This window comes from Candida parapsilosis, contig 006372 (assembly GCF_000182765.1).
Source record: "Candida parapsilosis strain CDC317 annotated contig 006372".
Lineage (NCBI taxonomy): Eukaryota > Fungi > Ascomycota > Pichiomycetes > Serinales > Debaryomycetaceae > Lodderomyces > Lodderomyces parapsilosis.
The window spans coordinates 1,168,439-1,190,378 of record NW_023503283.1 but is presented as its reverse complement, the minus strand read 5'-3'; the positions used below and the strand labels follow the sequence as shown (position 1 = coordinate 1,190,378).

Genomic DNA, 21,940 nt, shown 5'->3' with positions numbered 1-21,940 from the left:
CAATCTGCACAGCTACTTTCAAATGTGAAAATAGCAGACGTATTTTGAAATTACCTTTTTGTCAATTGGGCTTTTTAAGGGCGAGCCGCAAACAATGTTCATAACCAAGACCCATTCAATGTACAAAAAGCAAATGAGCATACGTATATGTGCAAAATCTGCAACATAACCCTAGCTCTTAACGCCGAGGATTTGGTATGATTCCATTCCTAAACCCAAAGGGATCGTTCTCTCTATCCGGCTCTAGTTTTAACCATTAAAACTAAATTAGTAATCTAAAAACGCATGCGTACCTCTAAAATCATTTGCGGATATAAGAAAAGAACTGGCGGATAAATCGGTGATTTAGACATTGGAAATTACCTTGTTCTATTTGTAGCTTCGTTGACTTTGATGTTTTTCTTCATGGTGGATATGCCTGGCGAGCCACTTAGGCTGAAAAAAATCATCTGATGTTATTCCGAATTTGTATGATAGATCCATGCACAGTCACTTAAAAATTGCGGTGCAAAAAAATCGAAAGAGATCACAGAGTAAAATTCTAAAGCACACTCTGTCCTGTTAGTCTAGCCATTCCCCTTCCTAGCTCGAAACTAAAAATCTTCCTCATCTCAAATATCCCTTATCTCCGAATAAGCTCCTGTGGGGTTTTCGTTTCATGACATGATATTGTTATTCTCAAGATGTATTCGTAGTATATAGCCTGGTATTGATTGTTACTGTTGTAAGACTGCATCCATTTCCTTTTAATTAAGTGCCTTCTTTGTCTTTGTAGGTCAGTACCTACTCCCCACCATTCGTCTCTCACTAGGAACATGTATAATGCAGAAAGAAACCTTTAACCCCGTGCCGTAAATCGTTTGTGTTTTGTAACAGAATCGGATGTACATTTATTCTATTTGTTTATTGAATTGAGTTTGCGCTCCTCACAATTTTTTTTTTTTTTTTGGCTCTCATGCATAGAATCACCAATACCTTTGGGGGTACAAATAGCTAAGTGGTACTAAATAATCGTTACATTTTCTCACTAAAACATGACAGCAAGGAGGGAGAGACTGAATGACTTACCGATGACTATTTTTAGCTCCGTTCTATATATAATGGACTAAAGGAATTCTTCCATGAAATATTGTACCTATATCCTTTCCAAATCATATAAGATATAAGATATTACATTTGGGAACTTGATTATAATCCCCCTATTGACAAATACAAGGTCTGTTGGAATACAATGTCCAATTCTGATACAGAATCGGTCCACGCCTCAGTTGACTCCCCTCAAAAGGAGGACAAACAAAATAATGCCCAAGACAATCACTCAATCGGAGAGTACCAAGGTTTCAATGCTCAAGATGTCCACAACTTAGCCAGAACACTCACTAATAACGACTCGGCATCTACGACCAGTTTAAAAAGATATTTGACTCACATGTCACAAGTACCTGGAGTAAATCCAATTTTGGAAGAAGAGCAAGATGAAAGGTTAAACCCCGACTCTGACAATTTCGATGCAAAGTTTTGGGTCAAAAATCAAAAAAAATTGTTCGAGAACCACCCTGACTATTACAAACCATCCAAATTGGGCGTTGCTTATCGAAATTTGAGAGCGTATGGTGTAGCAAACGATACTGATTATCAACCAACAGTCACAAATGCACTTTGGAAGCTTGCCACGGAAGCCTTATCGCATTTGAGAAAAGAGGATGAATCAAAGATGTTTGATATATTAAAGCACATGGATGCTATTATGAGACCCGGTGAGCTTACTGTTGTGTTGGGTAGACCAGGTGCCGGTTGTTCTACATTGTTGAAGACGATTGCTGTCAACACATATGGTTTTCATCTTGGTAAGGAATCAAAGATCACCTATGACGGATTAACACAGAAGGACATTTCTAAGCACTATCGTGGAGATATAATTTACTCAGCTGAAACTGATGTTCATTTTCCACACTTGTCGGTTGGAGATACTTTACAGTTTGCAGCCAAATTGAGAACTCCACAAAATAGAGGTGAAAATGTTGACAGGGAAAAGTATGCCGAGCATATGGCTGATGTGTACATGGCCACCTATGGTTTATTGCATACCAGGAATACAAATGTCGGTAATGATTTTGTCAGAGGTGTTTCAGGTGGTGAAAGAAAGAGAGTGTCAATCGCAGAAGCATCATTGAATGGAGCTAATATTCAATGTTGGGATAATGCCACAAGAGGTTTGGATTCCGCCACAGCTTTGGAGTTTATCAGAGCTTTGAAAACATCTGCAACTATATTAGATACCACACCATTGATTGCCATCTATCAATGTTCGCAAGATGCATACGATTTGTTTGACAAGGTTGTTGTATTGTATGAAGGTTACCAAATCTTCTTTGGCCGCGCAGACAAAGCCAAGGAATTTTTCATCAACATGGGATGGGATTGTCCACAAAGACAAACCACTGCCGATTTCTTGACTTCGTTGACAAACCCAGCAGAAAGACAGGCACGTCCAGGGTTTGAAGACAAAGTACCTCGTACTGCCGAAGAGTTTGAAGCAAGATGGAAAAACTCACCAGAGTATGCCGCATTAGTGGCAGAGATTGACGATTATTTTGCCAAATGTGAGCAGCTGAACACAAGAGAACAATACCACGAATCTCATGTTGCAAGACAATCAAACCATCTTCGTCCTTCGTCCCCATACACGGTTTCGTTTTTTATGCAAGTACGCTATATCATGTATAGAAATTGGTTGCGTACAAAGGGTGACCCCTCCATAACTTTGTTTTCCATTTTTGGTCAGTTGGTAATGGGTCTTATATTATCGTCGGTATTCTACAATATGAAACAGAACACCGGCTCATTTTATTTTCGAGGCGCATCATTGTTCTTTGCGGTGTTGTACAATGCGTTTTCTTCGATTTTGGAGATTTTGTCACTTTTTGATGCTAGACCTATAGTTGAAAAGCACAAGAAATACGCCCTTTATCGCCCGGCTGCTGATGCTCTAGCGAGTATTATCACTGAGTTACCCACCAAGCTTATGATGTCCATGTCGTTTAATTTTGTTTTCTACTTTATGGTGAATTTCAGAAGAAACCCAGGACGGTTTTTCTTTTATTGGCTAATGAATTGGTGGTGTACTTTGGTGATGTCACATTTGTTCCGGTCGATTGGTGCAGTATCTACCACCATTGCTGGTGCCATGACCCCAGCCACTGTGTTGTTGTTAGCGATGGTTATCTTTACTGGTTTTGTTATTCCAACTCCATATATGTTGGGTTGGTCCAGGTGGATCAACTATATTAATCCTGTGGGATATGTTTTCGAATCATTAATGGTTAACGAATTCAACCATCGTGAATTTGCCTGTTCTGAGTATGTGCCAGTGGGACCTGGATATGAGAATGTTGCAAGTGAGAACAAAGTCTGCTCAGCTGTTGGATCGAAGCCAGGAAGTGATGTTGTCGACGGCACAGATTATCTCAGATTGTCATTTAGATACTACAACGCCCACAAATGGAGAAATCTTGGTATTACTATTGGATTTGCAGTGTTTTTCTTGTTTGTCTACATTGCTCTTACAGAATTCAACAAAGGAGCTATGCAAAAAGGTGAAATAGTTTTGTTTTTGAGAGGCTCTTTGAAGAAGCAAAAGAAGAAGAGATTAGCTCAAGCTCATGACTCTGAGTATGGTGGTATGCCCAACGAGAAGGTATCTCATGAAGCTGTTGGAGAGGCGACTAGGTTCGAGAAAGGAGGGAGTGACTCACTGGACAAGGAAGATGGGTCCACGGGATCTATTGAGTTGCCAAGCAATAGGGAGATTTTCTTTTGGAAGGATTTGACGTACCAGGTCAAAATCAAGAGCGAGCACAGAGTCATCTTGGATCATGTTGACGGATGGGTTAAGCCTGGACAGATTACGGCATTGATGGGAGCTTCTGGTGCCGGTAAGACAACCTTGTTGAACTGTTTGTCAGAAAGAGTTACCACTGGTGTAATTACTGATGGTACGAGATTGGTTAATGGACACTCCCTCGACTCGTCATTCCAAAGGTCGATTGGATATGTTCAACAACAGGACTTGCATTTGCCGACATCGACCGTTAGAGAAGCATTACAGTTTTCTGCATACTTGAGGCAATCGAACAAGACTTCCAAGAAGGAAAAAGACGCGTATGTTGATTACGTTATTGACTTATTGGAAATGACAGATTATGGTGATGCTTTGGTTGGTGTTGCCGGAGAAGGATTGAATGTTGAACAAAGAAAGCGTTTGACTATCGGAGTTGAGTTGGTTGCTAAACCCAAGTTGTTGTTATTCCTTGATGAGCCTACTTCTGGTTTAGATTCGCAAACAGCATGGTCGATTTGTAAATTGATGAGAAAATTGGCAGATCATGGACAAGCTATTTTGTGTACTATCCATCAACCATCTGCACTTTTGATGCAAGAATTTGATCGTTTGTTGTTTTTGCAGAAAGGAGGACAAACTGTGTACTTTGGCGATTTGGGAAAAGATTTCAAAACTTTAATCAACTACTTTGAAAAGAATGGTGCTGATCCTTGTCCGCCAGAGGCGAACCCAGCTGAATGGATGTTGCAAGTTGTCGGTGCTGCACCGGGTTCCCATGCCAAACATGACTACTTTGAAGTATGGAGAAACTCACAGGAATACCAAGATGTGAGAAAAGAGATTGCCAATATGGAAACTGAGTTGTCAAAGTTACCAAGAGATGAAGATCCAGAGGATAAATTCACTTATGCCGCGCCTGTGTGGAAGCAGTATCTTATCGTCAGTTGGAGAACAATAGTTCAGAAATGGAGACTACCAGGATACATTTATGCAAAGGTGTTTTTAGTTGTCTCGTCGGCTATTTTTAATGGGTTTTCATTTTTTAAAGCAAATAACACTTTGCAAGGGTTGCAAAATCAAATGTTTTCGGTTTTTATGTTCTTCGTTGTGTTTGCTACAATGGTTCATCAGTTGCTCCCTCAATATATTGCGCAGAGGGATGTGTATGAGGTACGGGAAGCTCCATCGAGAACGTTTAATTGGTTTACTTTCATAACTGCTCAGCTTACTTCAGAGGTGCCATTTCAGATATTTGTTGGGACTATTGCCTTTTTCTGCTGGTATTATCCAGTTGGTTTATATCGCAATGCTGAGCCAACTGATGCAGTGGATCAAAGAGGGGTCCTAATGTGGCTCTTTATCATTTGCTTTTACGTATACACAAGCTTTATGGGAATATTATGTATCTCATTTCTTGAACTAGAAGACAATGCAGCAAATCTCAGTGTTATTTTGTTCACAATGTGTTTAACATTTTGCGGAGTCATCAAACCTGGCGAGCAGCTTCCACGGTTTTGGATCTTTATGTACCGTGCAAACCCTATCACATATTTGGTTCAAGGTATGTTAGCTACAGGATTGGCAAACACTGCAGTACATTGTAGTGATGTCGAGTTGTTAACAATTGTACCCCCAAAAGGGAAATCTTGTTCAGAGTATATGCAACCATACATGAGCAAAGCTGGTGGTTATCTTTTGGAAACAAATGGATGTCAGTTTTGCAAACTTAGCAGTACCAATCAGTACTTGCAATCAATCAATGCTATATATAGTCAAAGATGGAGGAATTTGGGGCTTGTCATTGCGTTTGTTTTTATCAATGTGTTCTTGTCGGCATTTTTGTATTGGTTGGCCAGAGTGCCTAAAGGAAACAGGGAGAAGTCACATAAAAAGAAGAATGGAGAGTAAGAAGAAGCGGTTGTAAATAGTCGTGTTGTAATAGACACCATTTACTTTAGATGTGCGATTAATAAACAACAAGATTTTATTGGTTTAGAAAACTTGTGACATTTTAAGGCAAGTAAGGCATGTTAAAGCTTAGATTAGCAGTTTACTGCTAGTTTGCTTTGTATGATATTTGTGTAATGGGCGTCATGTTGCTGTTTTGTCGAATACCAAGCACGTGTTTGTGTACACCTTGATGGCTTGCTGACATTAACGAATTTTAAGATGTTGTTGTAAGGGGTGAAGTGAAATAGTAAAGTCAATTGCTGTATACGAAAAGTATATAAAAGATATCACGGCGAAATGAAGTATATAGAGTAAGTAGTAACTTTCAAAAGATATGGATAGTAACAAAATGGATGGAACACGCGCGCACGATGATAGTAACCGAATAGATAAAAACAATAGAAATGCAACATTACTGCTTTTTCACGTATAACGGAGGTAACTCCTTTATTCCCGTCTCGTTTTGAAAAATCAAAAGATTTTGTAGACCCTTTTGGGACATTAATCCGATTTTCCATTACACAAAACTGGATGTCATGAAAAAATGGCACAAAAGCTGTGAGTTTCTAAACATTGTATATGGCTGCCAATTGAAAAAACGATCTCAAAGCGTTTGATGCCGTGCAGTATAAAGAGTAAGTTTGTCACCCACTAGGGAGGTTCAACAGAGCACGTGAAAATATAAGCTCAACTTGTCACGGCTATGTGGAAATATTTGTAATAGATGACCACGCGAAGATTGAATTGGTCATCGATGCACGCATAAACTAGAAGGTTGGAGAGGTGTGATGACGATAGATCAACAATTGTATGAGTATTCCCAAAGTTTTATCGGGCCCTGACTTTAGCCTCTTAAACAGATTAAGCCCCACAATCTAAAGCTGCCTGCAGTAGCCGACTCAATGCATACCACTGGATGTAGCACCGAGAATTCTTGTTTCAAGACTCCTTTGGTACTTCAAACCAATGACTTGACACAGTAGATGATGTTGCATGTTCTAGATTTTTCCTTGATAGCGAATAAATCAAATTGCTCGAAGGGATGAACGATAGATCCACCTAATGCCGATTCTCTGCCTTTCTTACTCATAACCTCCTCCCCCTCTCCGCTTCAACGTTCAATCACAATTCAATAAAAAGTAAGATTTTAGTATTTGTCATTCATAAATTGCCTTCAAATCTTTTGATATCGCCTTGAATTATTTCTTTTTTTTTTTTTTTGATCTATGTTTAATTTAAAAATAGAGATCACTGCGATTCTGGATTAAAACTCTCCATTAGTTATATCCGAGATAGTCACACAAAAATCACAACAAATACGCTCCTTTTTAGCTATCCTCTTTGGAGTACCACTTTTTTCCCTCGATTCAGCACGTATTAGATGTGGTATAGAGTGACGTAAGTTGCCAAAAAAATTTTAAAACAATAGACAGGTGTGGCCTTTGACTTTATTTTGTGGAACCTTCAACTCATGGCATCTTACGCACTCTCACAAAAAAGGGTACTCAAAACTTCAACCGTGGAAAACCTACGCTGTTGATGAAGTTTGATGATACTTATATATTACATGCCCATTCCCTTCAGTGATGCTGTTTTCAACATCACTCAACGCACAATCTTTACAACCTTAGTTCACTACATCACTTCACTATCCATGCATAACAAATGTCTGAAAAGAGAATTCGCAAAAGAAATAAACCAACGTTTGTTTGTACAAATTGCAGACGAAGGAAAATTAGATGTGACCGAAAAACGCCATGTTCATCCTGTGTCAAGTTGAATATTGGGTATACTTGTGTTTACGATACCTCATGGAAGGCTGGAGGTAATTACCATGATCCGAACAACACCAATTCCAAAAGGATATCAATGACAATTCACGACTTGGAAGAAATGGAGTATTTAAGAGCAAGAGTTAACGAGCTAGAAAACGTTCTTTTACGAAGGGACAAGAAAGACAAGGAAACTATAAATGAAAACGCCAGCAAGCCTTATATTCGTATACAACCAATACCGCCTCCAAGGACATCTGTGTCTGCCAACCCAGTTGTAAACCCTGCTGATACTTTGAATTTTTACACCGGGTACACCCCTTTATACACTAAAAGCAATATTCGAAGGGTAAATTTTGGACCATTGTCGTGGGTTTCTTTGCTGAAACGAGATCCTGTGTTGTGCCTTTCGTGGAGGGAAATTAGTAATGGAGGATCCTTTCCATCAATTAATTTGACACAATTGCCATTGACACCGGAGAATATTGCAATATTAAACACTTACATGACTACTTCTGAAGGAATGTCTCCAAACATGGAAAAGTTTTTTCGTCGCAAGTACTTAGAAGTTGAAGGATATGATGAAAGTGTACCATATAATTCTCTGGCAAAAATTGGTACGAAGCCGCTTGACAAGGATAGAGTTGGCAACAAGAGAACTGAATTTGCTTTGAATAAACCTTCTGATTTCAAAATGTCATTCACACTGATAAGCCTCGCAAGGACAATATTTGAGGGAAAAATTAACCCCGAACTACAATTGATCCAAAAGATCAAAACCATTCTACCCACTAGAAAAGTTTTTTGGAGTCTTGTTGATTTATTCTTTGGCAATGTCTATCCTTTCTTCCCATTCGTTGACGAAGAGTCTTTCAAAAATGATTTGCAAAGAATATTTGGCAAAGTAGATTACGAAAATAAGCCTTTCTCCAAAGTGAACATTTGCAAAAAGTTAGATTTGGCGATAGTTGCACTAGGCTTTATTTGCTTGAGAATGACTTATTTGTCATTGTATTCCAACCGCGATGCTGTTAATCGAAAGATTGTCGAGTCTCCAGACATGACTACAACTAAATTTCTTTTTCAAAATCCAATCAATTCTTCAAGTATTGACGTTGCAAACTCTTGCATCCAGTGTTTCCAGTTCACTAGAAAATCCAACTTTATTGTTTTCCAAGCAATTTTGTACATGAGATTCTACAGAGAGATAGCTCCCGAGGAAAGCGAGGGCATTGATGGCGGCGATTCCCAAGTTGGGACAGGCTTGATCATACAAATGGCTTACTCGCTTGGCTTGAATCGCGAGCCTGATTTGTTGGATGTCTGCAATGATGAAAAGATAAACCACTTGGGTCGTAAAATGTGGGCTGCGTTGATTGCCGCTGACTTTGAGCATTGCTTGGCAATAGGGAATCCAATCAGTATACATTCAAAGAATTATGATGTCTCCCAGCCAATTTTGACGGATAGAAACAGCAGTATTAAAGATGTTGACATGGAGGCTGCCGTGACTGAACTATTTAGCTCGGAGGATCCTGAGAGACACCTATTGCAACGTTTGTTGGGCTATGTCTTGGATATGAGGGATGGAGTCCAAGTAAATATTATCACCAATGATCTTCATGTTCTTGAGAAAGTGATGGACACACAGTTCAATGTGTTGCAGAAACATCGATTAAAGGATGAAATTTTCCAATCAAAACACACCCGGTCAAGGGTGCAAAAGTTTTTGTATACTGAAAAGGCAAGAAAGTTTTTAAAAACAAAGGTTGCCATTACGTCTTTCTATTACCACTTATACTTGCACTATGAGAAGCTGATGGATACAGAGCTTTCCTTCTTCTATTTGTCCAAAATGTTGTTAATTGTTACAAATGATGTTATGCCGTATATTGAAGACATAGCCAATGGTTATTTAAGCTCAATGGGATTGTTTTTGAATCCCATTGTGCAACTTGGGTTACTCAAATCAAATCAAATTTTATTTTCATGTTTTGCTCGCGTCAATGCCATTGTTTACTTGACGGAGAATTCCAGAGTTCATAGTGATAAGTTGGCAGATGATGAGAAGTATCGCGATCATTTCATCAAATTGAAAGAGTTATCAGACAATCTCAAACACACAATAAAGTTGGCTAGTCAATTACTTGAAAGAATGGGGCTGCGATACTATTGTGCGTGGAGGATTTCAAAATCGCAAGTCACTTTTTTGAATGTGTTAACTGAAGATGAGTTTTATGAAAAGCACAAACTGCAATTGAAAAGAATAAAAGGATTTCAGTTTACATCTACTCAGTTGGATACTTTCGCATTTTTGATTGCAGATTTGAAAAAAGTTTTGCAGAAGACGCTAAGATTCGATGATACGGATGATTTGACTACGCTCGGACCACTCAAAGAGGATCTGTATGACGAGGCACCAGAGAAGGAATTCACAGAAGCAAATACAAACTTGGACTTGGAATCCAGTATTTTATCTGGAACTGGATTGACACCACTTGCTTATTTGAATGAAGAAATGCCACACGATTTGGTGAATGAGAATTTCAACTATATTGATCATATGTGGCTACTGCATGCGGCACTGAAGCAAGATTCCAGACAATCATTTGAGAATAGCTTAATCTCGAGTTTATTCTCTGATGAAAGCTCAAGAAGTATGACCAATAGCTCTTCTTTGGTACCATGCAATGACGTTAGCGTCGCGAGCTCGCCTAATAAAGCAGGTGAAGGGCTGGCCATCGGCTCATCGTGTCAAGCTCCAGTTCAACTGCTGTTGTTGCAGCTGCTGTTTTTGCAAAAGGAACTGATTTCTTCGCAGTTAAGTAACGTCGTGCCGTCTCCGAGACATGATTTGTTGCCACTTCCGTCGCTTTTCAAAAGCAACAAAGAATATGAAGATAGTGATGAATTTGTGGACGACGAGTCTGGGTTCTCGTATCACCCTTTTCTGTGATGAAGTTCAAAGCATGTTGTATCTTGAACACACAAATTTCATCAATATACTATTGCCAGCGCTTTTGTGGCGTCAATGGATGCTCATGTGGGCGTTCAGAGTTATTTGTTTGTTTATTTATTTATTTATTCGTTTATTTATTTATTCATTCCTTACACAGCTATTTGTTTTGCAAAGGCTTTTGAAACAGTGCTTCAACTTTTATAACCTCTAACCATTATAAAGAGTGAAACGAAAATATCCTATTCGCCGCCACAACCATTTCGTATCCTCGTAGTTTGAACCTATTTGTGTATCATGCAAGTAACGCAAACTCTATTGTTCATTTTATAACAAATTTGGATTTGAGCCATGCGTGTGGGTTTTTCGCTTCCATATAAAAAGTGTCAAAACATGTATTATGATGTCACAAAAAGTCGGGGTTATTCGGTTATATGAAATAAGAGAAAAAAAAAAAAGATAGCCGTGAGTCTATTGTGTTAGCATATTGTGAAGAAACTCAAATAGAACATAGCTGCGCCTTGACATTGTGTGTCCTGTTTTCGGCATGAACTTGTCAAGATTGCATAACTGGGCAAGAAAAACCAGATGTGGCAGGTCAAGTTCAAATAACGTGCTAAGAACGAGGGTCTCTATTTGATTCCAAGAATGGATAAGGTTTTTGTCGTAACCCACACCCTGTGGTGCGAAGCTTTTAACATTTTCTTTCTGCTTTGTTTGTTTTTGCGTTAAAGCCGATGGTGCATATAAAAGCGGAGCTACGAGCCTATTATACAACCGATTTTTATTGTCCAAATACGTTTGCTTAAATGTGTGGATTTACTCTTTCCCTTCTGGTTTTTTTCAATCTTCCAAAAGTTCTAGATTAGGTTTTAAGTCCGACAATAAATCCGCATGTGAAGGTCACAACAAAATTGGAAAGCACACAAAAAAAGTTTCTAGTCAGCTGTATATATGCTTTTTTAACAAGTGTGTGTCAAAGTGGACATTGTTATTTTTAGTTTCATAACCGTCGTGCATAACATGCACACACACACACACACACACACACACACACACACACACAACTCTTTTAAGAAAAGGGCTTTTTCGTAACGATCTAAACAATTTAAACCGTGATCCTTGAAGCAACTTTAGTTTACAGATGACGGCTTTGTTCTAGATTTTGAGAAAAAGAAGTTCACATCAAATGATTTATATAGACTGTCGTTTACTGCCTTATTCGAACTTTGAAAAATCGAACACTAAAGAATATTATACGACAATATTAAACTTTTCCAATCAGGATATATTGAGGGCAAGTCTATGACCACCATCAACCATGTCTGAACACAATGTACGCAAAAGAAACAAACCCACGTTTGTTTGTACAAACTGCAAACGCAAGAAGATCAAGTGTGACAGAAAGACACCATGCTCATCCTGTGTTAAATTAAATATCGGATATACTTGTGTATATGACACTAGGTGGGCAACATCCGGAAAAGACAAGCACCATCACAAACAACTGAATCACGGGACATTGTCTGGTTCGCTGGAGCAGTTGGAAGTGGCTCAATTGAAGGCTAAAATTGCAAAATTGGAAAGCATTATAGAACAACAAAACAACAACAAGGAAGAGGATGTTGAAACAAAATCGGAATCGGAATCTGAACCCGCTGCAAGAACCACTGGCCCAAGCTATGCACGAGCACAACCAATTCCACCTCCGGAGACATCAATCGCACCTAATCCTATAGTGAGCTCAGATGATGTACTAAATTTTTATACCGGGTACACACCTCTTCATATAAAAGGTAACATCAGAAGAGTAAACTTTGGTCCGCTATCATGGATTGCATTGTTGAAACGAGATGCAGCATTATCCTTGGCCTGGAAGGATTTAAGCACAAAGGGTTACTTTAGCAGTATCAATTTGAGACAAATGCCGTTGACTCCTGAGAGCATTGTCATCTTGAATACACAGATGAGCACCCCTGAAGGAGTTTCACCCAACATGGATAAATACTTTCGACGCAAGTTTTTGGAGATTGAAGGCTATGACGAAACGATGCCATACAATTCTTTGGCAAGAATTGCTGTCAATAACGGACAACCTCGTGAAGGCGACCAAAAGAAGAATGGGAATGCTTCGAATAAACAACAGACAGATTTCAAAATGTCATTCACCCTGATTAGTCTTGCTAGGACAATTTTTGAGGGAAAGATTAACCCTGAGTTACAGTTGATTGAAAAAATAAAGACGATGTTGCCTTCCAAAAGGGTGTTTTGGAACTTGATTGATTTGTTTTTCAAAAACGTGTACCCATTTTACCCATTTATTGACGAGGATTCCTTCAAAAAGGACTTGCAAAAAATTGTCGGGAAAGTGGATTATGAAGATAAACCTTTTACTAAAGTCAACATTAGCAAGAAATTAGACTTGGCGACTATTGCCCTTTGCTTCATTTGTTTGAGGATGACATACTTGTCATTGTATTCCAACAAGGATTCCACCAACAGAAGCATCGTTGATTCACAAGATATGACCTTGACCAAATTTCTTTTCCAGAACCCCATCAATTCGTCTTGTATTGATGTGGCCAATTCGTGCATTCAATGCTTTCACTTTAGAAGAAAATCCAATCTTAGCGTATTCCAGGCAATTTTATACATGAGGTTCTACAGAAACATTGCTCCTGAAGAAGGGGATGGAATTGATGGAGGTGACTCACAAGTTGGAACTGCGTTGCTTATTCAAATGGCTATATCCTTAGGTTTAAACCGTGAGCCTGATTTGTTGGATGTTTGCAATGATGAAAAGATAAACCACTTGGGTCGTAAAATATGGGCAGCGTTGATTGCTGCTGATATCGTCTGTTGTCTTTCTGTTGGCAATCCTACTAGTATTCATCTCAAGTATTATGATGTTTTAGAGCCATTTTTGACGTCTAAAAACAGCAATATACAGGATGTGGAGATGGAGTCGGTAATAACTCAATCTTTTGGGATAATTGATCCAGATAGAGACCTGGTGAGGGATTTACTTGGGTATGTGTTGGACATTAAGCATGGGGCTGAATTAAACAAGATTACTCATAAATTGGATGTTGTAGAACAGATATGGCAGTCTAGATTCAATGTGTTGCAAAATTCGCAATTGAAGGAGGAAATTGACAATTCCAAGCATTCTAGAGAGGATATAAGACGGTTCATGTACATTGAAAAAGCGAAAAAGTTCTTGACAATGAAGATTCCCATCACTTCTTTCTATTACCATATATATTTGCACTATGAGAAATTGATGGATACAGAACTATCGTTCTTTTACTTGCTGAAGATATTCTTGGTAATTTTAAATGATCTCATGCCCTATATTGAGGATATAATAAATGGGTATCTAAGCTCGGTGGGGTTGTTCTTAAACCCATTGGTTCAGCTTGCGTTGCTTAAATCAAATGAGATGGTATTTTCGTGTTTGGTTCGGGTAAACTTTGCAATATATCAATTAGAAACGTCTGAAACCCATACTCACAAAATGAATGAAGATCAACAATACAATGATCATTTCAATACATTGAAAGAAATGTCTCAAAAAATCACCCAGACTAGCAAATTAATTACCCTCTTGCTTGAAAGAATGGGCCAACGTTATTATTGCGCTTGGAGAATCTCAAAGTCACAGCTTACCCTTTGCAGTACAATATCTGGAAAAGAGTTCTACGAAAAACATAGTCAAAAATTGAAACGTATCAGAGGATTTCAGTTTACTGCTGCTCAGTTGAATAGATTCAATAAGTTGATTGGTCAACTTCAAGAAGCTGTGCAAAAGACTTTGACATTCGAAGATGGTCGAAACACATCGACGCCCGATGTGGTTAAAACAAACTTGGGCGATATTCAAAATTCCTTGTCTGGAGCACAACGATTGGTTCCAGAAGAAACCCCAGATTCACAAACTAACCCACTCGATGTAGCCAACATGGGCACTCCAAATCACATGACTGATGAAGCACTTGCAGAGTTAGCTAGCTTCAATATTAATTACATTGATCACATGTGGCTCCAGCATGCTGCGTTAAGAAACGACGCTAATCTGTCAATGGAGAATAATTTGCTTTCGAATTGGAGTTACAATGATGCGTCAAATGGCTCTACTGGTGTGGAACAAAGTTTGTACGATGTTGATGCCAGCATCACTGGTGCAGGCATCAACATCACTGATCAAGGCTCGTCAATTCAAGGGAGCTCAAATGTCAACCATCAGCAGTATCAACAGGAGCAACAGCAACAGCAACAGCAGCAGCAGCAAGGTCATACTCAGAATCGACCTGGTCTTCCACTACATTCACAAAGTAATGGATTGATCCCATTTCCTTCATTGTTTGACAATATGGAAGGGCATGAGTGTGTTGATTTCATGCTTGATGCTGGGTCAAAGTATACTTATGATTCATTTTTATAGAAAAGAAAGGGATATTGGATCAATAGACAGTACAATGCTTAATATAGATTGCAATTAAATTATAGAGTATATGCAGATGTAACTTCTTCTTAGTAGCCAACGAACCCATGGAGAATGAGGGTCACTTGAACGCCAGCAAGAAGGTCAATGTTTTATGACAAATCCCTTTCATACAACCTTTCCATGCCTTATTTTTTTGCATAGGAAAAGACGATATCGTTGCCAAATTTACTCTTTATGTCATCCTCATTGACAGATTGTAAGCAATTTTGAGCCACATCCTCGTTCTCGAATTCAATAAATGACAAGTGTCTTACACTGACATATCTAGCCATTTCAAATCCAGCATAATCCTGAAAATAACTATCGATTGTTTCCTTAGTGATGGGCAATGATGCACTTATATTTTGCAAAAGTAATATGCGATTTGGTGGCAAGTTCTTCCAACTATCAACATCAACTTGATTTTTCTTTGTTGACGTCGTTTTATCAAGCACTGATTTTGATAGTTTGGTTTTGTTTTTGTTTTTAGCTTGTGATTGCTTCTTGATCTTGTGTTCTTCATGTCGGATTTTTCTAATTTGCTTCAATTCGTTCTTATCTAGTAATACGTCACTTTCCAGTCTAGCAAAAGTAACACTTATTCGCTTACTAAACACCTCTTGATTATTTAAGCTCTCAATTGCCTTGGATGCATCGTCGATGGTTTCAAATGTTACAAATGCTTGCCCTTTTAGCTTTAAGGTTTTAGCGAGGGATATGTTTGTGGGTTTATGCTGCAGTAGAAGTGTAGCTAGCACTGACTTGACTTTGTCGATTGATACCTTGTCATTGATATTATTGATGTATATCGTTTGTTTAGGATCGCTTGACATTCTGGACGAGGAGAGGGGAGCGACATGCATTAGGATGAATGAGTGACGGAAATGATTTACTTGATAATATAAGTGTCGTAAGAAATTCAGAAAAAGCAAAGTCGCGACAATGTTACCCTTTTTTTGATTGCAAAAGATCCTACCCAGAAAACTTGTATTAAGGTAATGACGAAGATGAATTGTAGACTGTCCCAGGTTTGTTAGAGTAGGTATCCAGTGTCTTTCTAGTAAGTTTTATCTCGTAAATAAATGAAAAAAGTTTCATTGTATTTAGAATTTTGCATTAAATTGAAGGAATTCGATAAGTGGAAAGGCATATTCTGCGGACACGGGCGTAAATTTGACAATGTACCAATTGATTACAAGATGGAATTACACCTTTTAAACTCCATGGGGGGAGCTTGTGGTTATCAAACACAGCGCTACTTTCAGCTGTGACTTGAATATCCTACGAACGAGGTGTGTGTTAGCTTTTCCGAATCTCGGCTACATTTCATTTATGAACTTCGATGCTTCCAAATATACCTAAAATTGTGAATTGATAGTTCTTCCAGCACGTGATCCAGGGTCAAGGTAACGAGGTTATGCAAAAGTATTTGTCTCACAATTTGTGTAAAGAAGTGTGGCAGTAGAGTTTTGGAGAGCTGTCTAAGTGTGCGGCTCATATACACAACCAATCAGAAGTGTCCAATTTGTAAGCAACGCGTAGTTTATAGTTTCTTTTTTCCCACTCTCACCTTCCCTCGCAGCTTGTTTAATTTCGCCAATTTGCGTTTATTACGTAATCACGATATAGTGTATAGAGTGAATATTATGGTTGGATGCAAAAGTTTTAGCTTACTAACACGGCACTCTGTAGGTCTAGAAGAGTTAAAGAGCAAAGATAGTGGGAGGGTTTTAGTATAGCTTCACTACAATGCCTTTAACGCTGTGACTCTAGTCCCAACTTTCTGTACTATTGAACAAAGTAATTATGATTGCGGAGTCGAAAACAATCAGGAACTCATGATTGTCGAAATGTATCACTCCAAATCAACAGTCTTTAGCATCACAGTACCATGTAAAAAACTGCATCACGCTCCCAGTATCATACTGATGTGGTGTGAGCTACAATTGCCTTGAAATTATATAAGGCTCAAAACCTTGATTATTTTATTTTCCCATTCTCCGTCCAAAACACATGCACACAAAACAAAGATAAAGCGACTTCTAAATACCCATCACTCTTTATAAAGAAGCAAAAAAAAAAAAAATTAAATCACCCATCACCATCACCTCTATTACCCAATTCACTTCACTTTTTTCTTTCTTATTCGATCCGTCACGTATCACTTATCACGTATCATTCTATCACATACTAGTACTACATACTTTACTCACAATCACTTCAAAATCAACGAAACACATACAACACACCCGCCATCATCTATAATTTACCCCTTAGAATCATGTCATTAGTAGCTTTGAAAAACGGTGTAGCTAGCGTGTTAAGCAAGAAGAACTCCTCAGATGAAGAGCTTGAAAGAGCAAACAGACTTTTGGAGAACAATAGCCTTCCATACGGTTCCACAGACAACAACGGCAACAATAGTGACGACAGGGCAGCCGAAATAGCAAGAGAAGAAGCTGTTATACATGCAGCAGCCTCAATAGCATCATCTTCAGCAAACAAAGAGGAGGAAGAAGCAAACAACAGCTTTTTGACAAATTTCTTTAATAGGTTTGATCCAAGAGTCATGTCAGATATAATTATTGGCCTAAGTGATGGGTTAACGGTGCCGTTTGCGTTGACTGCTGGTTTGTCTTCATTGGGAGACTCCAAGTTGGTTATTACTGGTGGTATGGCTGAATTAGTATCGGGTGCTATATCTATGGGTTTAGGTGGGTTTTTGGCCGCCAAATCGGAGAGTGAATATTACAATTCTCAAGTGAAAAAGGAGAAATTGAGCTTTTTCAAGAAACCAGAAACCGTTAATCAAGATGCTGCTGAGATTATGTTTGAATTGGGTGCTAGTGAACAAACAATTATAAGTTTTTTAAAGGACTTGGATTCAAAACCCAAAAATTTGATTGACTTCATTATCAGATTTGGTAGAGGCTTGGAAGAGCCAGCTGAAGGAAGAGAATTTACTTCAGCAATGACTATAGGATCTGCATATTTCCTTGGTGGATTTGTACCCCTTTTACCATATTTTTTCACCAATGTCGTCAAGACTGGGTTATTGATTTCTGTGATTGTGATGTTGATCACATTGTTTATCTTCGGCTTTATCAAAACTTCTATATCCTTGGGAGATGATTGCGGGAACCACAAGAAAGTCGCCGAAGGATTTCAAATGGTTGCTGTTGGCTCAGTGGCTGCTGGTGCAGCTTGGGGACTTGTATACCTTATAGATAACTGATTTTAGTAATATGAGAACAAATTGGTAATGCCATAGAATTGGGACCATCATTTCGGGGAGCACAACTGCTAAATGTAAGACTCCTTTGTTGCAAAGCAATTGGTAGCTCAATATAACTTAAGTTAAGCCAATGAATGTCTGCGAAAATAAGCTTAGAGAGAGAGAAAGAGAAAAAAATTACAAACCGAAACTGAAGGAAGTGACAAAGCTTTAGCCAGACGACGGTTGTATTCATATAGGCAGCTTTACATACGTATATATCTTCACTAGCATACCCCAATCATGTTGAGACTAAGCAACAGAATAACCACGAGATCGTTTGCTTTTGTACGCTACAACTACACGTCAACTGCCCCTCCAACCAATCAAGAATCGACTCCAACCAAAACATCCACATCAACTCCAGAAGAAGAAGAGTCATCCACATCATTAGCTAGACCAGAATCGTCACAATTGAATTTGAAAGATTTGCAAAATAATGTATACGCCAAACCAGCACCTAATAGAGATACCACATGGACACAATCACAACAGGCAAGAATAGATGTTATAAGCAAATACCCATTCCGTTTCACACAGAGAGATTTAGCGGAACAGCCAAGACCATATGCTGCTATTGAATTGATTGCTAAAGAACCGATTAGATATTTGAAGCCGGAAGAAGGAAATATTGCTGTTTGCGATGGTAATAGAGGTAACACTTTACAGGGACATCCCAAGATATTTATCAATTTAGATAAACCTCAAGCTAATACCTGTGGATACTGTGGATTGAGATATGCCAAGGAGGAATTTAGAGAGGAAATTGAAGCCAAGGGGGAGTTTTAAGTTGATTTAGTTTCAATAAATATTTAACATTAATGGATTCTGGGTTGTAGTAGCAAGTATGAGTTCGATGAAGAGACAGGTTGTCTTTGCCCAAATGCATGAACCATTTCAAATGTGAATGCCACGTCTTTTGTGAAGTTTCATCAAGAACATCTCGTAAAAATAATTTTCACAAACTTTTCTTTATTACGACCTCCTGTATGATCTCTTCTCTAATGTTTGATCTGGAGTAAGGGAGTGTTTTTTGTTGAACATCTACCCTCAATCCTGTTTCTTCCCTAAATCCTCCAAGATCGGACCTCATTGTGTTTTCTCAACGAGTTACAAATAGCCTATTAGGTATTGACACTCAATGGAAAGGGTGGAAGACTCAGTCTGAAACAGCATAAACCCCTCAAAGCTGTACTTTCATATCAAAATATTGGGCTACGGTTGCAAATATTGGATTGTTTCGCAACAAAACTCCAACGTCCACAAAGGCAGCGCTAATGACGCGTCTCATACTTCTCTGGAAATTACAAAACAGATCAACTCCCAACCTTACTCTTCAAATTCACTGAAAAGTTATTCACTGTGAATAAATAAATAACCCAGAACCATGCAAGTAGATAAAGATAGCCAAGTGATAATACTCCCTCGATTAAACTCCCTCGATCATTCCACCGAACACAAGATTATAAACCTACCAATACCCAAATCATCATCATCATCATCATCATCATCAACAGTGTCAACAAAATCATATTTGATACAAGACTCAAGACTATTCGAGCTTAATGTAATCAAAGGCGACAACTCCAACGTTAGGTTGAAATCAGGTGATGCTGTAAAATCATATATTTTTGAACCAGTAATTGAGCCAAAAGGGATCAACAGCACGTTTCCAGCTGACGAGGATAATCGCACCCAAGGTGCTGTATTACAATCATGCCATACTTTAATTGCATCCCCTTACAACTTCACATACTTGCTAATCACTATATTTGAAAAACATGGTGATAAATTTAGTCGGTTTCATACATTGGATGATATTAGAGATAGATTACTGAGTTTGGAATTGGGACACGATTGGGTTTATGATATACCTCGTGTGGTGTTTTTGAAAAGTTTAGCTAATATATGTGAATCGATAATTGAAGGCGGTGGCGGTAACGGTGATGGCAATGGTGAAGAAGGAAACAGGAGTCTCAGTGACGCAATTGAAGATGCAGGTGATCGATTTTTCAAGTACTCTGAAACAAAGAGTCTTGAATGGATCAATTCCAAAATCGTGGCTCTACAACAATGGATTCTTCATCTGGATGATGATAAACGAACGACCAATAGTATAATGAGCAAGATCAAAAAGGGGTTGCATGACCCAACTAGGAACGAAGATACATCAACTAATCAAGAGGAAGAGCAAAATCAACTAATGGACCAAATGGCAATGATTTATGCAATTGACTACGTTTGTGATTCATATATTCCTGACACGAAATCAAAAATCATTCTGCAATTCAAGTACGATTTTGGTAAAGTTGATGACTACTTTGCTCAGTTGAAACAGAAGCAAAAAGACTTGGAAGCAGTTGAAGCCAATATGAATGAAGTCATTACAGCAACTGCAAATACAACAAATGCGTCCGCTACAGGTACAAAAAAGAATGGAAAAAAGAAGAATCCAGTCAAGAAAGTAGCTGTTGGGAAAGGTGCTCTTGATGGGTTTTTCAAAAAGGCATGAAGACTGAACAGTCCAAAAAAAAAAAAAAAAAACGACATCACTTTTTAATTACATATATACAAGTTAGGGTACTAAACCAATGGTTCCACCAATCTATTTTCCTTCCTTATTCAAATTCTTGTAGATGGATAACCCCTGTGCCATAAAACTGGAGATATCGCCAACATTAGAAGGTATAACCACGGTATTTGTTTCTTTAGCCAATTTACCAAACTCCTTGATATACTCTTGAGCAACTTGCAAATTAACTGCTGATTCGCCACCAGGAGTTTCTTTAATAGCTTGAGCAATACGCTTGATACCAATAGCAGTAGCTTCGGCTTTCAATTTGATTTGTTCAGCTTCACCAAGAGCCAAATTGATTTGTTCTTGCTTATTGGCCTCTGATTGTAAAATTATACTTTGTTTTTCACCTTCACTGATATTAATCTTACTTTGTCGATTACCCTCTGACTCCAAAATCTCAGCCCTTTTGCTACGCTCAGCACTAACTTGACGATGCATAGCTTCAATGACATTTTGTGGGGGATGGATATCTCTAATTTCGTAACGTAAACATTCAACTCCCCAATTCATGGCGGCCTCGTTAATGACTTTATTGATGTTGGTATTTAATTGTTGACGTTCCTTCAATACTGCATCAAGAGTTAAGTTACCAATTTCTGATCGCATTGTCGTTTGTGCCAATTGACTAATAGCAAATTGGAAATCTTCAACTCCATAACTTGCCTTGTATGGATCAACAACTTTGACATACAACACACCGTCTAGCTCTAATGAGACATTGTCGGATGTGATGGCACTTTGAGTAGGGATTTCAATGGCTGATTCTTTTAGTGATTGTACATAGGTGATGCGATCTAATAATGGGATCAAAATGGCTAATCCTGGTGGTAAAATACGATGGAATTTACCCATTCTTTCAACAATCCATGCTTGTTGTTGAGGAACAAATTTCACCACGGTGTTGGCTGGCAATGACTTATTTTGGAAAAAATTGAGTGAAGCCGAAGTTGCTGATGGCGGGGCCAACAACTGTGATTTAGTGGAAAAGCATCGAGATGTGGTGGTTGGAATTATCTTTGTGACAATGTTTCTGGGCAATATCAGACCCACTTGGGATCTTAAGACAACGCTCCTGGGCAACAT

General features: G+C 38.5%; 8 protein-coding genes across 8 annotated transcripts; 6 read left to right on the top strand and 2 right to left on the bottom strand. All coding sequences in view use genetic code 12, as the record gives it.

The window, feature by feature from the left end:
* Positions 1-1,231: 1,231 nt before the first annotated feature.
* Positions 1,232-5,749, top strand: CPAR2_405280 (pleiotropic drug resistance family ABC transporter; the record flags this gene model as incomplete). Its single annotated transcript, XM_036811451.1, has 1 exon — positions 1,232-5,749. The coding sequence occupies one exon, from the start codon at positions 1,232-1,234 to the stop codon at positions 5,747-5,749; it is 4,518 nt and encodes a 1,505-aa protein (XP_036667886.1).
* A 1,707-nt stretch (positions 5,750-7,456) lies between these two features.
* CPAR2_405270 (uncharacterized protein) lies at positions 7,457-10,519 on the top strand (the record flags this gene model as incomplete). The annotated part of the gene is made up of 1 exon (XM_036811450.1): positions 7,457-10,519. The coding sequence occupies one exon, from the start codon at positions 7,457-7,459 to the stop codon at positions 10,517-10,519; it is 3,063 nt and encodes a 1,020-aa protein (XP_036667885.1).
* Positions 10,520-11,840: 1,321 nt separating this feature from the next.
* On the top strand, positions 11,841-14,963 carry CPAR2_405260 (uncharacterized protein; the record flags this gene model as incomplete). Its single annotated transcript, XM_036811449.1, has 1 exon — positions 11,841-14,963. The coding sequence occupies one exon, from the start codon at positions 11,841-11,843 to the stop codon at positions 14,961-14,963; it is 3,123 nt and encodes a 1,040-aa protein (XP_036667884.1).
* Positions 14,964-15,151: 188 nt separating this feature from the next.
* Positions 15,152-15,838, bottom strand: CPAR2_405250 (uncharacterized protein; the record flags this gene model as incomplete). Its single annotated transcript, XM_036811448.1, has 1 exon — positions 15,152-15,838. One exon carries the CDS (start codon positions 15,836-15,838, stop codon positions 15,152-15,154), a length of 687 nt encoding a protein of 228 aa, XP_036667883.1.
* Positions 15,839-17,286: 1,448 nt separating this feature from the next.
* On the top strand, positions 17,287-18,240 carry CCC1 (Ccc1p; the record flags this gene model as incomplete). The annotated part of the gene is made up of 1 exon (XM_036811447.1): positions 17,287-18,240. One exon carries the CDS (start codon positions 17,287-17,289, stop codon positions 18,238-18,240), a length of 954 nt encoding a protein of 317 aa, XP_036667882.1.
* A 282-nt stretch (positions 18,241-18,522) lies between these two features.
* On the top strand, positions 18,523-19,068 carry CPAR2_405230 (uncharacterized protein; the record flags this gene model as incomplete). Its single annotated transcript, XM_036811445.1, has 1 exon — positions 18,523-19,068. The coding sequence occupies one exon, from the start codon at positions 18,523-18,525 to the stop codon at positions 19,066-19,068; it is 546 nt and encodes a 181-aa protein (XP_036667881.1).
* Positions 19,069-19,666: 598 nt separating this feature from the next.
* On the top strand, positions 19,667-20,791 carry CPAR2_405220 (uncharacterized protein; the record flags this gene model as incomplete). The annotated part of the gene is made up of 1 exon (XM_036811444.1): positions 19,667-20,791. One exon carries the CDS (start codon positions 19,667-19,669, stop codon positions 20,789-20,791), a length of 1,125 nt encoding a protein of 374 aa, XP_036667880.1.
* Positions 20,792-20,884: 93 nt separating this feature from the next.
* SLP2 (Slp2p) lies at positions 20,885-21,940 on the bottom strand (the record flags this gene model as incomplete). The annotated part of the gene is made up of 1 exon (XM_036811443.1): positions 20,885-21,940. The coding sequence occupies one exon, from the start codon at positions 21,938-21,940 to the stop codon at positions 20,885-20,887; it is 1,056 nt and encodes a 351-aa protein (XP_036667879.1).